Source organism: Brassica napus, chromosome C2 (genome assembly GCF_020379485.1).
Source record: "Brassica napus cultivar Da-Ae chromosome C2, Da-Ae, whole genome shotgun sequence".
NCBI lineage: Eukaryota > Viridiplantae > Streptophyta > Magnoliopsida > Brassicales > Brassicaceae > Brassica > Brassica napus.
The window spans coordinates 35,363,123-35,382,991 of NC_063445.1; the positions used below are offsets into that span (position 1 = coordinate 35,363,123).

General features: G+C 35.3%; 1 protein-coding gene across 1 annotated transcript; it reads right to left on the bottom strand.

Moving 5' to 3' along the window:
* Positions 1 to 9,046: 9,046 nt before the first annotated feature.
* On the bottom strand, positions 9,047 to 11,084 carry LOC106391187 (H/ACA ribonucleoprotein complex subunit 4-like). Its single transcript, XM_013831784.3, has one exon. The coding sequence runs from the start codon at positions 10,971 to 10,973 to the stop codon at positions 9,270 to 9,272; it is 1,704 nt and encodes a 567-aa protein (XP_013687238.1). The 5' UTR covers positions 10,974 to 11,084; the 3' UTR covers positions 9,047 to 9,269.
* Positions 11,085 to 19,869: the final 8,785 nt, after the last annotated feature.

Below are 19,869 nucleotides of genomic sequence, written 5' to 3' on the forward strand. Positions count from 1 at the left end.
AGCGATGGGAGTGGGCAATGTAGGCCATGGAGATGAGGAGACATGGCGATGAGGAGCTATGAGAGGTGGGCGGTGAAGAGAGAAGAAAAGAGAGAGTGGCAATGAGGAGAGAGGAGAGGGGTGACGAGGGAGGAGGGAGAGAACAGCAATGAGAACTTGAGAGTGGGAGATGATGGCGATGAGGCCATCCTCCTGCCTTGTCATCTTCCCCATTCTTCGTTGATGGTTTTGTATACTTTTAGAATTGTTCTTTGGTATTTTTACAGAAGTATTTTCGTATCAAAACTTTTAAAGTTTATTACCGAATATTATTTCGTAAAACATGTGTTTTTGCCGTAAAAACTTTTCGAAATAACTTTTTCCCAGTTGTTCTTGTTTTTATAGAAATCTCTTCGTCCTTTTCTGGGAAGAAACATGCGGAGCTTTTTCTATGTATTGTTATCTCGATATTTCCGACTTATTCTTGCAAGTGATACAATTCTCGGAGGATTATATCCCGATTTTGACCCTAACAAACATCTTTCTGCAAACTAGACATCAAAGGTATCTGTATCTCCGAACTCGTCGGATTCTCCATTATAAACTGTAATTAAGCTTTCGCGTGTGAAATCATCGTTATGGTACCGTGAGCGTGTAGAAGCCGGAAAACCGGACTGATATAAACGATAAAATAAAAGTGATGTTAAGGAAATAAACGAATGTAAAAACGAATACAAGAACGATAAGAAATCCTATTCGCGAAGAGACATGGAGTCGAGATATGATCTCTTTCCATAACTCAAAATATTCGCTCCGTTAGTGAGACGGGACTGTACGAATATAGAGTCCAAGGATACAACCATGGCAGACGAATCACGCCTCACTCGTGATCGCCCTATCGAACTATAAACTCTACGAAACACTCTCGTATTTAAGACTTACGCTAAGGGATTTTCGCTGTTGGTTTGATGTGTAAATGTTTATGTCAGTCCGGTTTTCCGGCTTCTACAATCTTAACTCAAAATATTCGCTCCGTTAGTGAAACGGGACTGTACGAATACAGAGTCCCAGGATACAACCATGGCAGACGAATCACGCCTCACTCGTGATCGCCCTATCGAACTATAAACTCTACGAAACACTCTCGTATTTAATACTTACGCTAAGGGATTTTCGCTGTTGGTATGATGTGTAAACGTTAGAGAAATGAGAAGAGAGACGAGTTGTACTTAAAGAGATGGACGAGGAGCGACTTCCCGTAACTGTTGCATAACGTGCGCTCGTTAGTGGGGATTTGGCAAAGATCTCGGGAAGTTCAAATTACGAACTTATTCCCCAAGACTCGCTATCTCTCTCTTTCTTAACTCGTTTAAATATCTCGAGAGGAGAAACATCATGACGTTTTTATTTTCTAGACAAACTGCTTGTCGTTTCAAAATAAAATGCATGTTGTTTTTAAGATTTTAAATGGCAAAATGTTAAGCTTAACTTGGTCCAAAAAGAATATTCTTATCGGGCCGGAGGCCCTCCACCAAGACCCAAGACCCAAGCCCAAGCCCAAGCCCACGCCCATGCCCATGCCCACGCCGAGCCGAGCTGGCCGGACGGCGGCGGCGGCGCGCGCGTGGGGAGCCTTCCTCTCTCTCCAAGCTGTTTAACACATGATATCAAGTGACTATATATAAACACCTCATTTTCTCTTGTTCCCACCGATGTGGGATGTTTCCCATTTTTCTTCACACTTACCTTTTATTATTTTAGCCAATTGGGCTTTAGTAATTTAGGTCCAACAATCCCCCACATGAATAGAAATGACTCTAAACATATGCAGACTAAATGCAGACTCTAAAAAAAACTATACTTATTCTAATCATGACTAGACTAGACAGACTTATCGAGAGTGTTTACGAAAAATTCACTGTGTTTGAGTTGGTGGCATTTTTAAGCCTTGAACCACTCATAGTTAATATCTGTCGGGTTTACTTTACCGGAAGGTGAACATGATGTCTTGAACCAACCGGTGTTTTATGTATACCGAGACAACAGGCATAACGCAGCTTCATTTTCTCGTAGAACTTAATTCTCTATTGTGTTCATTGTGGCCCTGAACTATTCCTTGTTTTCATGAGTGAACTTAGAGAATATAGCCTTGCATTCATTCTCCTAGAAACGGCCTCATTTCACACTCATTAGGTGATTAACCATGAAAAGTATTGAGTAATACTCCGTTTAGAAGCTATGGAATCATTAAAAGCTTATGCTTATCCTTTACACATTTGTTAGCACTTTTCTCATCTTAGGAGCTGGGAACAGACTACTTTGTCTCAAGTGCTTTGGTAAGATTCTGCTTGATTTTGTTTTCCCTTTGAACCTACTTCTTGGGATCTCCAGTCATGATAGGTAGGGTTGCAATCAAGCATCCTCATTCATTATAGGCTTTAAACCCATTCCTTTTGATGATTTAGCAACAACATCTCGTGGCAAACCTTTAGTAAATGGATCCGCTAGGTTGTCAGCCGATTTGATGTAGTCTATTGTGATTACACTAGTTGAGATAAGTTGTCTAATGGTTTTATGTCGTCTTCTGATGTGACGAGATTTACCATTGTAGAGATTATTCTGAGCCCGAGCTATTGCTGATACACTATCACAATGTATGCGTATGGCTGGCACAGGTTTCTCCCACGTAGGAATATCTTCCAAAAAATTTCTAAGCCATTCAGCTTCTTCTGCAGCTTTGTCTAAGGCTATGAACTCAGATTCCATGGTAGATCTGGCTAACACTGTTTGTTTGGTAGATTTCCATGATATTGCTGCTCCTCCTAGTGTAAAGACATATCCACTCGTGGATTTTGAGTTTTTAGAATCTGATATCCAGTTAGCATCACTGTATCCTTCTAAAACTGCTGGTTCTTTACCATAGTGAAGCCCAAAATCTTTGGTGTAGCGCAAATAATTGTGTACTCTCGTTATAGCTTTCCAGTGTGTATGACCTGGATTACTTGTATATCGACTAAGTACGTTTACTGCATGCACCATATCCGGTCTAGTACAATTGGTCAAGTACATGAGACTTCCGATCACACGTGCATACTCGTTTTGTGAAACCGCTTCACCTGAATTCTTTGTCAAGTGCATTTGGGGATCGAACGGAGTTTTTGCCGTATTATTAGAGTACTTTTTAAATCTCTCTAATATTGTTTGAGCATAATGAGATTGGGTTAGGATAATTCCGTGTGAATTTCTTATGACTTTAACCCCGAGAATTACATCTACTAATCCCAAGTCTTTCATCTCAAATGTCCCTTTGAGCATGTTCTTTGTTTGATTGATAATGTCTTTATTGCTTCCAATAATGAGCATATCATCTACATATAGACATAGCAAAACATACGCATTTTTGGTAGTTTTGTAGTATATGCATTTGTCACATTCATTTATTTTGAAACCATTTGACATCATTGTATTGTCCAATTTTTCATGCCATTGTTTAGGAGCTTGTTTAAGCCCATAAAGTGACTTTACAAGCCGGCATACTTTGTCTTCCTGTCCGGGAATGACAAAACCTTCAGGTTGTTTCATGGAAATTTTCTCTTCTAAATCACCATTTAGGAAAGCAGTTTTTACATCCATTTATAAGTCTCTTAAGGCTGCGATAGCTATCATCAGTCTTATTGATGTTATTCTTGTCACTAGAGAATATGTATCAAAATAGTCAAGGCCTTCCTTTTGTCGGAATCCTTGAACTACAAGCCTAGACTTGTATTTTCCACCAGGTTTTCGTGTCACTATCCATTTATTCCCTAGTGCTTTGCAGCCAGGTGGTAAATCCGTTATGTAATAAGTATAATTTTGCATGATCGAATCAAATTCACTCCTGACAGCTTCATTCCAAAATGGAGCTTCTGGTGAAGCCATGGGCTTCTGCCAAAGTTTTTGGAACATTTTCTACTAAAAATGCCATTAGGAAATCTTCTCCAAAAGATTTTTCTTTCCGAGCTCTTTTGCTCCTTCGAGGTTCATCTTTTTCTTCATTTTCTGAAATATCATTTATAGAAATCTCGACGTTTGTCTCAGTTTCTGAGTTTTTGTCATTGTCTCTTTCTTCTCGAGTTCGTTTTGAACCTTGTTTTTCCTTATATGGAAAAATATTTTCGAAGAAAGATGCATTTCTTGATTCTATGACTGTATTTTCATGAATGTCTGATATTTCAGATTTATGTACCAGAAATCGATAAACATTACTGTTATGTGCATATCCGATGAAGATGCAATCCACTGTTTTAGGTCCAATAGTGACCTTCTTTGGTGGCGGTGCTGCAACTTTTGCCAGGCACCCCCACACTTTGAGGTATTTATACGAAGGTAAATTACCTTTCCATAATTCATATGGAGTTTTGCCAGTTACTTTGTCTGAAATTTTGTTGAGGATATAATTAGTAGTAAGCAATGCTTCCCCCCACATGTTATGGGGTATCCCAGATTCCTGCAACAATGCATTCATCATCTCTTTTAGAGTTCGATTCTTGCGTTCAGCAACTCCATTAGATTCTGGTGAGTAAGGAGCTGTAGTTTGGTGGATTATTCCATGTTCTTTACAGAATGCATTGAATGGACCATCATACTCGCCTCCTCTGTCGCTTCTAACTACTTTAATAGTTGTTTTAAGCTGATTTTCGACCTCGAGTTTAAATTCTTTAAATTTTTCTAAGGTTTCGTCTTTGCTATGTAATAAATATACATAACAATATTTTGTGCAGTCATCTATGAAGGTCACAAAGTACTTTTTACCACCTCTAGTTTGTAAGTATTTTAAATCACATAAATCGGTGTGAATTAAATTTAGAGGTTTATTAGTTCTTTCAACACGAGGTGATGGTGTTTTCGTGAGCTTAGCCTGTACGCATACTTCACATTTTTGTTTACTTGTTTTGCATTTAGGAATTAGATTTAAATTCATTAATCTTTGTATAGATTTGTAGTTTACATGGCCTAATCTTTCATGTCATATATTAAAAGACTCAACCAAATAAGCAACTGACTTTTTCTTATTCATTGAAACTTTTGAAGCTACAACTTTTGGAGGGACTGTCATTACATTCAACTTGACAAGTCCACCCTTAACATACCCTCTTCCCAAATACATCCCATTTTTCCTAATCACGAGCTTGTCCGCCTCAAAATTTGTGGCGAATCCATTCTTGCTGAGCAAGGTTCCCGAGACCAGGTTCTTCCTCATGTCAGGCACATGCTTCACATTCGTCAGAGTGACCTCATGTCCAGATGTCATCTTCAAAATCACATTGCCGCGTCCTTCAACCTTGGAGACTGCAGTGTTTCCCATCTTGAGCTTCTCCCCAGTCATGCTTTTCTGATAGGTGCTGAACATCGCCCTATCGGTGCAAATGTGGGTGGTTGCACCAGTGTCATACCACCATTCCTTGGGGTTGTTGCTTTCAACCATGTTGGCTTCAGTCACCACAGTAACGAGATCCTCCTCTGTGAGATTTGCCTGAGCCTTCTCATCCTTGATCTTTTTGCGACACTCAACAGTCTTGTGCCCCACTTTGTGGCAGTAGTGACATTTTCCCCTGAACTTCTCCACATTCGCATTCGCATTGATTTCAATGCCTTTGTTCTTGAAGTTTTTTCCAGAAGCCTTCAGGGCTGCAGCAGTTTTGGAAGGCTTGGCAGGAGAATGGGCGTGTGCCTTTCCTTTGCCTTTGTGCTCAGCCATGTTGACATTGTGCTCCTTAGCAGTGACCTTGTCAGCAATTCGGTTTCTGGATTCCATCTGAAGCCTCATGATGAGCTCCTCGAGCCCCATATTCTTCTTCTTGTGCTTCAAGTAGTTCTTGAAATCCGCATAGCTTGGAGGAAGCTTTTCAATGAAGCTGAGAGTTGTGAATGTCTCGCAGATGGACATTCCTTCAGCAGCGATTTCATGGCAAATGAGCTGAAGCGCTTCCACCTGATCCATGATGGGTTTTGAATCCACCATTTTGAAGTCGTGGAACTTTGAGACCACATACTTCTGGCAGCCAGCGTCCTCACCTCTGTACTTCTTGTCCAGTGATCTCCATAGCTCTTTCGCTGTGGGGATCTCACAGTAGACACGGTACAATGGGTCAATGAGACGACCCAAAATGTAACCTTTGCAGATGAAGTCGGAATGCACCCATATGTCAACAGTTGCAAGACTGTGAACATCATCAATTCCGTACGGAATCAGGGGCTTGTCCTCCTGGATGAACTTGTCCAGTTTCATCGTTGTCAGGAAGAACATCATCTTCTTCTGCCATGTTTTGAAGCCTTTGCCATCAAACTTGTCTGGCATCAGCCCTTGAGTGAACAAGCTAGGTACAGCCGGAGGAGTTTGAACTGCCACCGGACCACTTGCAGTTGCTGATACTGAACCCGTCTGATAAAGACCAGCACCGAATAGGCTACGGCGAGTGGTTTCATCAGCAGCATTTCCCGCAGGGAGGATAGTGCTCGTTGTTGTTGCAGCGGTTGTCACGCCAGTTGCATCAGTTGCTGCAGCGTTGAGTGGAGTCTGAATGACATCCGTGGTGTCAATGGGGATGTTGTTATCGTTTGTCATTTTTCTGTAGAGAAAACATGAAAACCGGATTAGTACTCCATTCATCAAATAACATATTATTTTTAAGAAAATAATAGTGTAATATCGATGTTTATTTTTGGTGTTTGAACCAAATCATATCGATATACGTTTGAAAAAATGTTTCGCAAGCTCGCTTAGAAAAGCATTCGCAGAAACCGTTTTGTGTAGACTTAGAATGTTTCATAAACTCGCTTAAGGAAGCGGTTATGAAAATGATTCGTATACTTTAGTTTTAGGAATCGTATATCAAAAAACGTTTTGCGATAATGCTACAAAGCAATCCGCAAATCGTTATGAAATAAATAAGAAACATTTCGCGGAAGTGCTAGGAAGCAAATCGCAAACACCGTTATTAGATAAGAACAAACGTTTCGCGGAAGTGCTAGAAAGCAAATCGCAAACACGGTTCCAAAACCCGTTTTTATTAATCATTTTTCAACCCGATTAGAGCTTTAAACGTAAAGCGATTTTGAGTTAAGATTGTAGAAGCCGGAAAACCGGACTGACATAAATGATAAAATAAAAGCGATGTTAAGGAAATAAACGAATGTAAAAACGAATACAAGAATGATAAGAAATCGTATTCGCGAAGAGACATGGAGTCGAGATATGATCTCTTTCCGTAACTCAAAATATTCGCTCCGTTAGTGAGACGGGACTGTACGAATATAGAGTCCCAGGATACAACCATGGCAGACGAATCACGCCTCACTTGTGATCGCCCTATCAAACTATAAACTCTACGAAACACTCTCGTATTTAAGACTTACGCTAAGGGATTTTCGCTGTTGGTTTGATGTGTAAACGTTTATGTCAGTCCGGTTTTCCGGCTTCTACAATCTTAACTCAAAATATTCGCTCCGTTAGTGAGACGAGACTGTACGAATATAGAGTCCCAGGATACAACCATGGCAGACGAATCACGCCTCACTCGTGATCGCCCTATCGAACTATAAACTCTACGAAACACTCTCGTATTTAAGACTTACGCTAAGGGATTTTCGCTGTTGGTTTGATGTGTAAACGTTAGAGAAATGAGAAGAGAGACGAGTTGTATTTAAAGAGATGGACGAGGAGCGAGTTCCCGTAACTGTTGCATAACGTGCGCTCGTTAGTGGGGATTTGGCAAAGATCTCGGGAAGTTCAAATTACGAACTTATTCCCCAAGACTCGCTATCTCTCTCTTTCTTATCTCGTTTAAATATCTCGAGAGGATAAACATCATGACGTTTTTATTTTCTAGACAAACTGCTTGTCGTTTCAAAATAAAATGCATGTTGTTTTTGAGATTTTAAATGGCAAAATGTTGAGCTTAACTTGGTCCAAAAAGAATATTCTTATCGGGCCGGAGGCCCTCCATCGAGACCCGAGGCCCTCCACCGAGACCCGAGACCCGAGACCCGACCCGAACCGAGCCGAACCGAGCCGGCCGGACGGCGGCGGCGGCGCGCGCGTGGGGAGCCTTCTTCTCTCTCCAAGCTGTTTAACACATGATATCAAGTGACCATATATAAACACTTCATTTTCTCTTGTTCCCACCGATGTAGGATGTTTCCCATTTCTCTTCACACTTACCTTTTATTATTTTAGCCAATTGGCTTTAGTAATTTACGTCCAACAGAGCGCACCAATTTGTTGTCAACTTGAGTTGTATTACTTTGTTAAAGGAGATACAGATGGTTCTAACAATATTTTAAACTAGTAACGGTCAATGGATGACTCATATCGTCTACCAAATATCACTAATACAATTTGCATAGAATGACCTGCAAAAGTACAACTCTTGTTAATAGTATCATGTACAGTTCACTCAACCTGTCCATATCATCCTTCTAAACTAGCTCATCTCTTTCAAGCCTTGATCACCTAACTTCTCATCAACCGTTTTCTTCTACTTACGAAAGTAGACCTTTAATGGTCCATCAGATTAACACTCAGTAAGTATAACAAAAGTGATTAACACTCGGTAAGTATAACAAAAGTCCAAGGAACTGGTCACTAGTGTAGGAAGAGCGGTGTACACAAGGTAAGACTCATAAAAGCAAACAAAATTAAGTATACCAGAGATGTATAAAGCATCGCTTACTAGCCTCTAATATTATATCTTATCACTTATCAGCGGGGGAAACAAACAAAACTTAAGATGAAAGCAGTTCTGATTCTTAAAGACCCTGATATGCAGCTTCGGTACGCAGTGCAAGTGAAAACAGAACAATCACAACAACATTAGGCAGCACCCATCTAATGAAAAATTATGATCAGTGATAAAAGGTAACAAGTCTCTAGTTGAAACCTGTTGTTCCTCTACTCTCAACACTAACAATATATTAACAACTCTTAAGCTCCTAAGACAAGGCACCACTGAAAATTGGCTAGAAAGCCACAAACTTTCACACAGTAGAATTATGGAAACATAAAAATCATCATCAGACAAAAGAAAAGGAACTCATAAACCATAATCATCATATTCATAAAGTCCATAGCTAAATTAAACGAATCTCACAAATAAAAGGACAAATATAACATAAGAAACTAAAAACAAAACTAATCTGAAGTGAGACTTTGGATACAAGCATAAAAGCCTTTTGTCTCACTTTTTCCAGAACAGATACCATAAAACAAAAGATTCAAAACTTAAAGAGCAGTGTGACACAAACCCATCTCATTATTCGTCATCGCTGTCTTTGGTTTTCTTCTTCTTATCCTTCTTTTTCTTCTTCTCACTCTTCTCTGCTGATTGACAAGCAGCAGCTTCATCTGTCTCTTTGCTCTTCTTTTTCTTCTTCTTCTCACTCTTCTCTGCTGCTGATTCATCTTCACCATTAGCCGCAGCAGCTTCGTCTGCCTCCTTGCTCTTCTTTTTCTTCTTCTTCTCTGACTTTGGTGTAGCCAACTCTTCTTTATCCTCCTCCTTGTCCTTCTTTTTCTTCTTCTCCTTTTTCTCAGACCCAGCTTCTTCTTCTTTCCCCTCTGCCTTGTCCTTCTTCTTCTTTGACTTCACCTTCTCTTCAACCTCTCCTCCTTCGAGATCTTTTGTTTTAGCTTTCTTCGTTGACACAGGAGCAGGGGTGTCAGTGCTATCATCATGCTTACGCTTGCGCACTTGTCCACTCTCAGCCTCAACCTTTCCCTCAGGAGCGGCAGCAGCACCAGCAATCATAGCATCACCACCAGTTGGCAAGACCACCACGTTCCTGCTCCACTCTAGAGGCGTTTTCTCATTCGGCTTCCCATGCTTATCCAATTTACCGTCAGCAATAAGCTTCTTCTTCATGGAAGCTCTAGGCCCCAATCCCCATTTCCTGGGGTAAGTGTCTCTATCCATCACCACCCGCTTGATCTTAGCCACCACACCATGGTCACACGTAGCCATCACAGACGTGGTCATCTCAGCGATACCAACAGCAATCGCCTCACCTTTAGTCGTCATCAGAACAACCTCAGTGCCAACGTCAATGTCATTCTCGAACCTCAACAACCCAGGAATCATCAGCTTCGCACCATAGCAGATTGCATTGACAGCAGAGTCCTTCACAACGAGCCTCTTGTAGCTCGTCAAAATCACCTCAAGAGGCATAATCACCCTCCTAAGATAACTCTCATCCTTGTGGTTATCATACATCCATTGAGCATCCATGACATCATGCATCGTAACCATGTTATCATTCTCACCCAAAATCCCAGACCTAACCCTCCTAAGCTCTTGCATATGCCCACCAACACCAAGAAGTAAACCCAAGTGAACACACATGGTCCTAATGTACGTACCTGCCTCACAGGAAACCCAGAACACAACCAAATGCCTGTCCGCATCATACTCAAGCAGCTTGCTTTGGTAGATTGTCCTAATCCTCAGCTGCCTCTTCACGGCAGAGATCAAAGGCGGCCTCTGAAAGACAGCTCCAGTAAGCGACTCCAGAGCTCTCGCCACCTTAGCCACATCGGGAACAGCAGAGTGAAGGCGAGCTACACAGACGTACTCTTTACCGGCACCTTGCTGAGACTTCACGAGCCGTGTAGCTCGGTCGATGCAGACAATGAGATTACCCGTGACCTTAGGGTCGAGAGTTCCACTGTGTCCTGTCTTCTCGACACGGAGGATTCGCTTGATCCAAGCGACGACCTCGTGAGAGGAAGGGTTGGAGGGTTTGTCGAGATTGATGACACCGTACCTGATGTAGTCTAGGAGAGGACGCTTGAGGGGAGAGTGACCGGAGGAGATGGGAGTGTAGTGACCGGTACGGACGTTGAGGCGGTCATAGTTCTTGAGGAGGAGGGGCCACTGAGATGTGTCGATAGCGGGAGTGAAGCTCTGAGGCTTGATCATGTAGTCTCCGGTTTCGGCAGCAACTTCTTCGACCTCCGTCATGGCGCCGGCTGGATTAGGGTTTTCAGAAATGGAGGGAGGAAGAAGACAGAGACACGAGAGAGTGAGTGAGGGGGTTTAAAATATGTTTTTGAATTAGGGCTTCTTTAGTTTGTATTGGCCTTTGATATACGTTCAAATTGTTTAAGGTCCATTAGAAAGAGCCAACTTAAAATATACTATTGCATTGCTTCTAAAGCAACTGAACGAGAAATTTTATGTGCTACTAGGGATTAACCCGGGCTATGTCCAGGATTTTTATTTTTTTCTAATTTAAGTTGTTAAATTATTTATATTTAGGTTACGATATATATTTATATAAATGTTAAGATGCATGTCATAATTAAAATTTATTTTTAAATTTTAACACGTTAACATAACATATTTTTTACTATTTAAATATTTTTTTTGTAATTTTGTTGGCTATCTAGTTATCATATTTAGCAAAACTATATGTTGAGTGTTGAAATAAATGTTTTAGATATTTAATTAAACTGCAATGTATTCTCGGATCAACCACATGCTCAACAATCGATCGATCCGTAAAAAGATGGTTGATCTCCTTGGCCAGGTAAGTACAATTTTAGCAAAAATATCTTTGATTTTCAAATATTAAGTATATAACTATTCTTTTGAATATTTCTTTTTGAATTGTATTTTTTGATTAAATTATTGTATTATAATGTTTATGTAAATATTTTTTGTGATGTTAGTATACTTAACCTAGATGATATTGATGTTTAACAATTTTTTTTTTCTGGAAATAGAAAATAATGATATATCAAAACGTATATAATACTTTTTAAATAATAGTATAATGTAAATTACATCCATTATTTGAAAATAACCATTTGTTGTTTTTATTTTTTTTTAAATCAGAAATTATTTTTATTTAAAAACATTATTCATATATAATATAATAGTTTAAGTTTGGAAGATTAATCTATATATATAAATTATGTATATTTTTTTAAAAAATAATTTAATATATTATATATTGAGTAACTGAAAAAAAAACTGAATTTCTTATCTTGAAAATGAAATATTTATATTTTTGCCTTCATGTTATACTCACCAATCCACCATTGATATTTATAACTCAGTATGTTTTTTAAAAAAACTTAGTTTTAAGTAATAAACGAATTTAATAAATTAAATTCATCACCTATAATGTTCTGTAAACTATATTTGAAAATTCTCTAAAATTATATTTTAAGCATAATATTACTATTATTTAATTTAAGTTATTTTAATCATAATATATGCTAAACCAACTTAAATTATATTTACAATATTACCATCCTAAACCGATTAATAAACCAAAAACAATACTAAACCAACATGAACCAATACCTGATTCGGCGAGGAAAGAAGTGTTTTGGGATAAACGCTTGAATGGTTATTAATTGTAATGGTTTGATCATGAAAGAGTAATATGAATATTAACAATAAAATTATGGATTGGATTAATTTAAATTTGTAAGAATACCTTTGAGTCTATGAAAAGCAATTCAATTCCCATGAATAAGTTTGGCTTTTGGAAGTCGCGGGTTTCCCAACAATGAATCCACCTAACAAAAAGTTTGTTGTTATAAAAAATCTCCTACAAGGTCATTAAAGGTTTTTGGGACGGCAAGAGTTGATGGTGGAACCATTTTTTTTTGCTGGAGTGCTTTGAAGTTTTCCTTGATAGTGTGAGGTTGATTTTGATGGAATAATGAATTTTATAGGGACTTTCTTGATGTAAAACTATACATTTTTATTTTTTTTAGTTTATTGTGGTATTTTCATTTTTATATAATTTACTACCATTTTAAGATAGATGTACATTTTAAGATAGATGTTTAAAACTTAATGTACTTTTTCAATTTTTTAAAATGTTTATTTCCATTTCTTATATTTTTTATTTACGTAATATCTATATTTATATTTTATATTTTTAAATAGATATTTAAATCTTAATGTAATTTTTCCATTTTTTTAAATTGTGTATTTACTTATATTATATATTTTACATTTTAAGATAGATGTTTAATTCTTAATGAACTTTTCCATTTTTTACAAAAAATTGTGTATTTACTTATTATTATATATATAATTCATATATTATATATTTACATTATTTACTAATTATTATATATAGAATTCATATATTATATATTTACATTATTTACTTATTATTTATTTTCCTGTATATGTATTTCCATTTCTTGTACTTTTTATTTACGTAATATCTCCATTTTACATTTTAAGATAGATGTTTAAATCTTAATGTACATTTTCCATTTTCTTTAAATTGTATATTTCCATTTGTTATACTTTCTATTTACGTAATATCTATATTTTAAATTTTAAGATATATTTTTAAATCTTAATGTAATTTTCCATTTTTAAATTGCGTATTTACTTATATTATATATTTACTTATTATTTATTTTTCTTTATATTGTGTATTTCTATTTCTTATACTTTCTATTTACTAATAATTTTATATTTTAAATACTAATGTACTTTTTCCATTTTTTTAAATTGTGTATTTCCTTTTCTTATACTTTCAATTTGCGTAATATCTATATTTTATATTTTAAGATAGATGTTTAAATATTAATATACTTTTTCCATTGTTTTTAAGTTGTGTATTTCTTTTTCTTATACTTTCTATTTACTTAATATCTATATTTTACATTTTAAGATAGATGTTTAATATTTAATTTACTCTTTCCATATTTTAAAATTTGTGCATTTACTTATTATTTTATATATAATTCATATATTTATATATTTATAATATTTACTTATTATTTATTTTTCTATATATTGAGTATTTATCTTTCTTATACTTTATATTTAGTTAATATCTATATTTTATACTTTAAGATAGATGTTTAAATCTTAATATTGTTTTCCATTTTTAAAGTAAAACAGCAATGTTTAATAGAAGAACTTGGACAAATAGTCAAATAGTTATATTTATGTTTTTTTTTCTTTTTTTTAAAAAATGGTAATGTTACATTATGGAAATAAGCCATTTTTTTTAGTGAAAAACGGTAATCTTACATATGTTTAATGTAGTTTTTCCATTTTTTTATGTTGTATGTTTACATATTTTTGTTATTTTCAAATGTAAAATGGTAATCTTACATATGTTTAATGTAGTATTTCCATTTTTTATGTTGTATGTTTACATATTATTTATTATTTTCGAAATTATATATAATATTTTTTTTACAAAATAGTAATGTATATTATGGAGATAAGCCGTCTTTTTTTAGTGAAAAATGGTAATCTTACGTAGTTTTTCTATTTTTTATGTTGTATGTTTACATATTATTTTTTAAAAATAAAAAATATAAAATGGTAATCTTACATATGTTTAATGTAGTATTTCCATTTTTTATGTTGTATGTTTACATATATTTATTATTTTCGAAATTATATATAACGTTTTTTGTTTTTTTTATAAAACGGTAATGTTACATTATGGAGATAAGCCGTCTTTTTTTTTAAGTGAAAAATAGTAATTTTACATATGTTTAATGTAGTTTCTCTATTTTTTATGCTGTATGTTTAAATATTATTTATAATTTTCAAAAATTAGTAATATTAAAATGTAAAACTATATTTTGTGCCACGTGTCATCTTTCGGGAGAAGTTTTTTTGCTGATGTGGACGTTCTATGGAGCCTCAAAAGGTCTCTTTTATAAAATGATAATCTTACATATGTTTAATGTAGTATTTCCATTTTTTATGTTGTATGTTTACATATTATTTATTATTTTCGAAATTATATATAATGTTTTTTTTACAAAATAGTAATGTACATTATGGAGATAAGCCGTCTTTTTTTAGTGAAAAATGGTAATTTTACATATGTTTAATGTAGTATTTCTATTTTTTATGTTGTATGTTTACATATTATTTTTTTAAAATAAAAATGTAAAATGGTAATCTTACATATGTTTAATGTAGTATTTCTATTTTTTATGTTGTATGTTCACATATATTTATTATTTTCGAAATTATATATAATGTTTTTTGTTTTTTTTATAAAACGGTAATGTTACATTATGGAGATAAGCCGTTTTTTTAAGTGAAAAATGGTAATTTTATATATGTTTTATGGAGATAAGCCGTTTTTTATGCTGTATGTTTACATATTATTTATAATTTTTGAAAATTAGTAATATTAAAATGTAAAACTATAGTTTATGCCACGTGTCATCTTTCGGGAGAAATTTTTTTTGCTGATGTGGACGCTTTATGCAGCCTTAAAAGGTCTCTTTTATTAGTAAGGATTTAGGGGTGGGTATTTATGTTTAAATTTTGGTTTGATCGGTTTGATTTGTTTGCTTCTAAAATATAATTGAAATAAACCAAAGTTTATTTGGTTTCTGTTCGCTTCAGTTTAATTTTGTTTGAGTTTGGTTAAGATTAATCGAGTTGATTTTTATTTTTGTTCTAATTTGATTAAGAAAATATAATTATAAGACACAAACAAACTACCAATTTATAAATCAATATTTTCATATTTAATCATTATCTTCAAATCTAGTATAACTATCATACTAGTTTTTGATTTTTTTTAGTGTAAGAGATAAGAAAAATAATACATATGGGTTTAATTTTACAATTAAAATATATGCATAATTTATTAGCATATATTTCATATATAGTCTTGTAAAATTTATCAACGTATCTCAATAATAATAAAATTATCACATGCGATATTTTTTTTTTCAACCACATGCGAGATTTTATATGATAAAATAATTTTATATTATATATTAAAATAGAAGTCACAAGGACGTATTCCTAGAAAGTCATGTTACATTTAATCTCTAATCTTATCATTTAAATTTTAGGCTTACCAGAAATTTTTATTGGACTATCAATAATTGGATTTAAACAATAGATTATCCTTTGGATTTACAGATAGTATAAATTAAATAGATATAATTTAATGTTGTAATATTATACCTCCATATGTTAAATATTTAAATATTTGTCGATGTTAGCTTTTAAAATTATAAAGACTTTTTTTTAAATAACAAAAATCATATTATCTAACAATGATTAATCTTTACTACCTTAAACCAATGAAAACAAATTTTAAACTATATAGTTTATTTTAAAAATTAAACAAAAACTAATTGGTTAATTATTTACTCGATAATATAAATCTATGAAGCGAAAAGTTTAATTTTTAAAAAACTTTCTAAATTTGTGAAATGTTACAATATCTTTGAATATGACAATAGAACAATATTTTACTAATTTTTATATATATATAGTTACAATTTTAATAATGAAATAATAATCTAAAATTATATATATAGAAGAAGATACAAATACATGTGAAAGTTTGAAACAATATATTCAATGAAAAACAGACACAATAAACTTATTATGTTTTAAAAATTGATATACACATATATATTATAATATATACCAATTTAGAATTGAAAACAAAATATTAATATAAAAATAAATAAAAACAAAAACCCGGTTGCGCGAGTCGAGATCTAGTAATTATGTTAAAGTAACAATTATTGGAAAATATTGTGAAGTCTGGGAATCGGATATGTCAAAATTGTTATGAACGTGATAGAACGAAGAAGATTAAATGTCAATGTTTGCTGCACCGAAAATATTGACATTATGTGCAAACAAAAAAAATGTGGAGCCAACTGTCACTATACATGCACAGTAACTTTACTTTTTCACTTCTATATAAACGAACGTTTGTGTTCGACAAAAGATACACCATCTCTCCTTCTTCTTATAACACATTCTCTCTTATTATCAGTGTTATCTTCTTCCTGCGGGTATAAAATTTTTGCCCTTATTTAAATTTCTCAATACTCTAAAATTATAAGTTATATTATAACATGTTATCAGCACGATCACTCTGCGATTCGAAATGGATCAAAATGTTAATGGAGCAAAATCCAAGAAACAGATTCGTGAAATATGCATATCAGATAGTGGAACAACGTTCACTATTCTGAGACAAAAGAGATATTTCTCCGATATAAAACCGACAAGAATTGTCGCCAATACAATATCAGGTCCTGCAGACGTGATTGAAGGAACTGGTAAAGCAAACTTTACGTTGCCAAATGGAACAAAATTTTCCATAAATAATGCTCTTTATTCTCCGAGTTCTAAAAGGAATTTGTTGAGTTTTAAAGACATATATATCTTCACGGATATGATACTCATTCTGCAACTGATGATGGAAAGAAATACATGTATGTAACTTCTGAGAAATGTGGCAGAAAACACATATTGGAAAAGTTTCCAGAACTTCTTTCGTGGCTACACCATACTTATATCGATAAAATCGAATCAAATCTTGTAGTAAAACGGAACCCAGAAGAGTTCACATTATGGCATGATCGCCTCGGCCATCCAGGCACTACAATGATGCGTAAAATCATAGAAAGTTCACATGGTCATTCACTGAAAATCCAGGAGATTTTTCTCAAGGGAATAAAATGACATGTGTTGCATGTTCACTAGGAAAATTGATCGTAAGGCCATCGCCAACCAAAATAGATAAAGAATCACCAAAGTTCCTTGAAAGAATTCATGGCGATATATGTGGACCTATACACTCACCTTGTGGACCATTCCACTATTTTATGGTATTAATTGACGCATCCAGTAGATGGTCACACGTTTGTCTATTATCATCTCGAAATGTGGCATTTGCGAGATTTCTAACTAAGATAATCAAACTGCGAGCACAGTTTCCTGATTATACTATTAAAAGAGTTAGACTAGACAACGCTGGTGAATTCACATCCCAAGCATTCAATGACTATTGTATGGTAATGGGAATTGAAGTTGAACATTCGGTTGCTCATGTTCATACGCAAAACGGTTTGGCCGAATCTTTAATTAAGCGTCTTCAATTGATTGCAAGACCATTGATCATGAGATCAAAACTTCCAACCTCTTTATGGGGACATGCCATTTTGCATGCAGAAGCACTCATTCGGATCAGACCGAGTGCATACCATAAGTATACCCCACTACAGTTAGCGTTTGGTCGAGAACCAAACATTTCCCACTTTAGAATCTTTGGTTGTGCGGTATATGTGCCTGTAGCACCACCACAACGTACAAAGATGGGACCACAAAGAAGATTGGGAATATATGTTGGTTGTGATTCTCCACCAATTATACGATATCTAGAACCACAGACTGGTGACGTCTTCACAGCACGTTTCGCCGATTGTCATTTTGATGAGAAAGTATTCCCAGTTCTAGGGGGAGAAAACAAAAATGTAGAAAATGATATCAAATGGAGTGTACCTTCGTTATTATATATTGATCCTCCTACTAAAGAGTCTGAACTAGAAGTTCGACGAATCATGCATTTACAGAGTATAGCTAATCAGCTACCTGATGCATTTGCGGATACCAAGACCGTAACTAAAATCTCATATACTAGCCGTGAATGCTCCTGCTTATATTAAAATATCAAATGAGCAAGGAAAAGCAGATGATACACGAGAATCTAAAACACGCTTGCAGCGTGGCAGACCTGCTGGTTCTAAGAATAAATATCCTAGAAAACAGAAGGATGTCAAGATTAATGACTGATGTTAGGAGTTTTGAGGGTTCCTAAGACAAATGTTGTAGTATAGTGATTGTCGAACCAGTTCTGAGGGATATCAAAGCACTGAGAATGCAAGTACTCACTTAATCTAAGTGCAACCAATGATTTAGATGGGTTTTAAACTACTACTAATACTAGAAAACAATAACAAAATGATACTTTCTTGACTAAGGGAAAAAAGAACTCATGGGCATAGGGATTAGACCTTTGGTGATCAAGTATCGAACTAAAGATGGCAAATGATCAATCAAACTATCAACCTTAAGCCTAGACACAATTCTAAGCAAGCTCTATGTCTAGATAAATGCTCATTTGCTAACATATCTCAAACATCAAATGTCTTTGGTTGAATATTATGAAAGCAATCATTACTAACAAGTCTATTAGCTATCTTAGCACCTTTAACAACAAATGTCTTTGGCAAAGTATACTAAAAGCCTAGGAGAGTTGTCTGAGGCATTTCATCAAACACCTTTCGGGTGGAAAATGCCTATTTGATCAACTTTTGAGTGGCCAACTCAGAAGATGCATTAGGAATACTCTACTAGCAAGGAACAAGAATGATCTACACTAAAACATCCTAGAACTAACCTAATCACCCTTAATCTCCCTAACCCATGAATTCAAAAGGTGATTACTCACTAATCTCCATGATTCCTCTTAAACCAATATTGGATTTCAGATTAATCATGTAGAGAAATAGATAAGAAATCAACAATAACACAAGAACATAACAATCAAGATCCAAGAGATTGAACTTCTCAAGAGAGTTTTTGTGTATTTCTCAATAGATCCAAAGATAATCTCCTCCTGGTGGCTTACAGAGTACTAAAACATAGGTTTAGAAAATAAAAACGTGCATCATGAAATGATCAAAAGGCCCTTGAGAAATAATAAGTTCGAGCAGAAATAAGACGCGGAGCGACCTCCGCTCGTCGCTCCGAGTAGTCGCTCCATGCTTCGGGAGCGACCCCGCTGTGTCGCTGCGAGAGGTCGCTCTGGACTCGTTCTCGCGTTTCCGAGTGATGAAAACGCGAGCGACCTCCGCTCGTCGCTCCGAGTAGTCGCTCCATGCTTCGGGAGCGACCTCGCTGTGTCGCTGCGAGAGGTCGCTCCGGACTCGTTCTCGCATCTCCGGGTGATCAAAACGCAAGCGACTCTTCCCTGTCACTCTGGTAAGGTCGCTCTGATAGGGAGATCAGAGCGACTTGACGGTGTCGCTCCGGACTGGTCGCTCCGGTAAGGTGCTCGCCCAATGATCACTTTAAACAC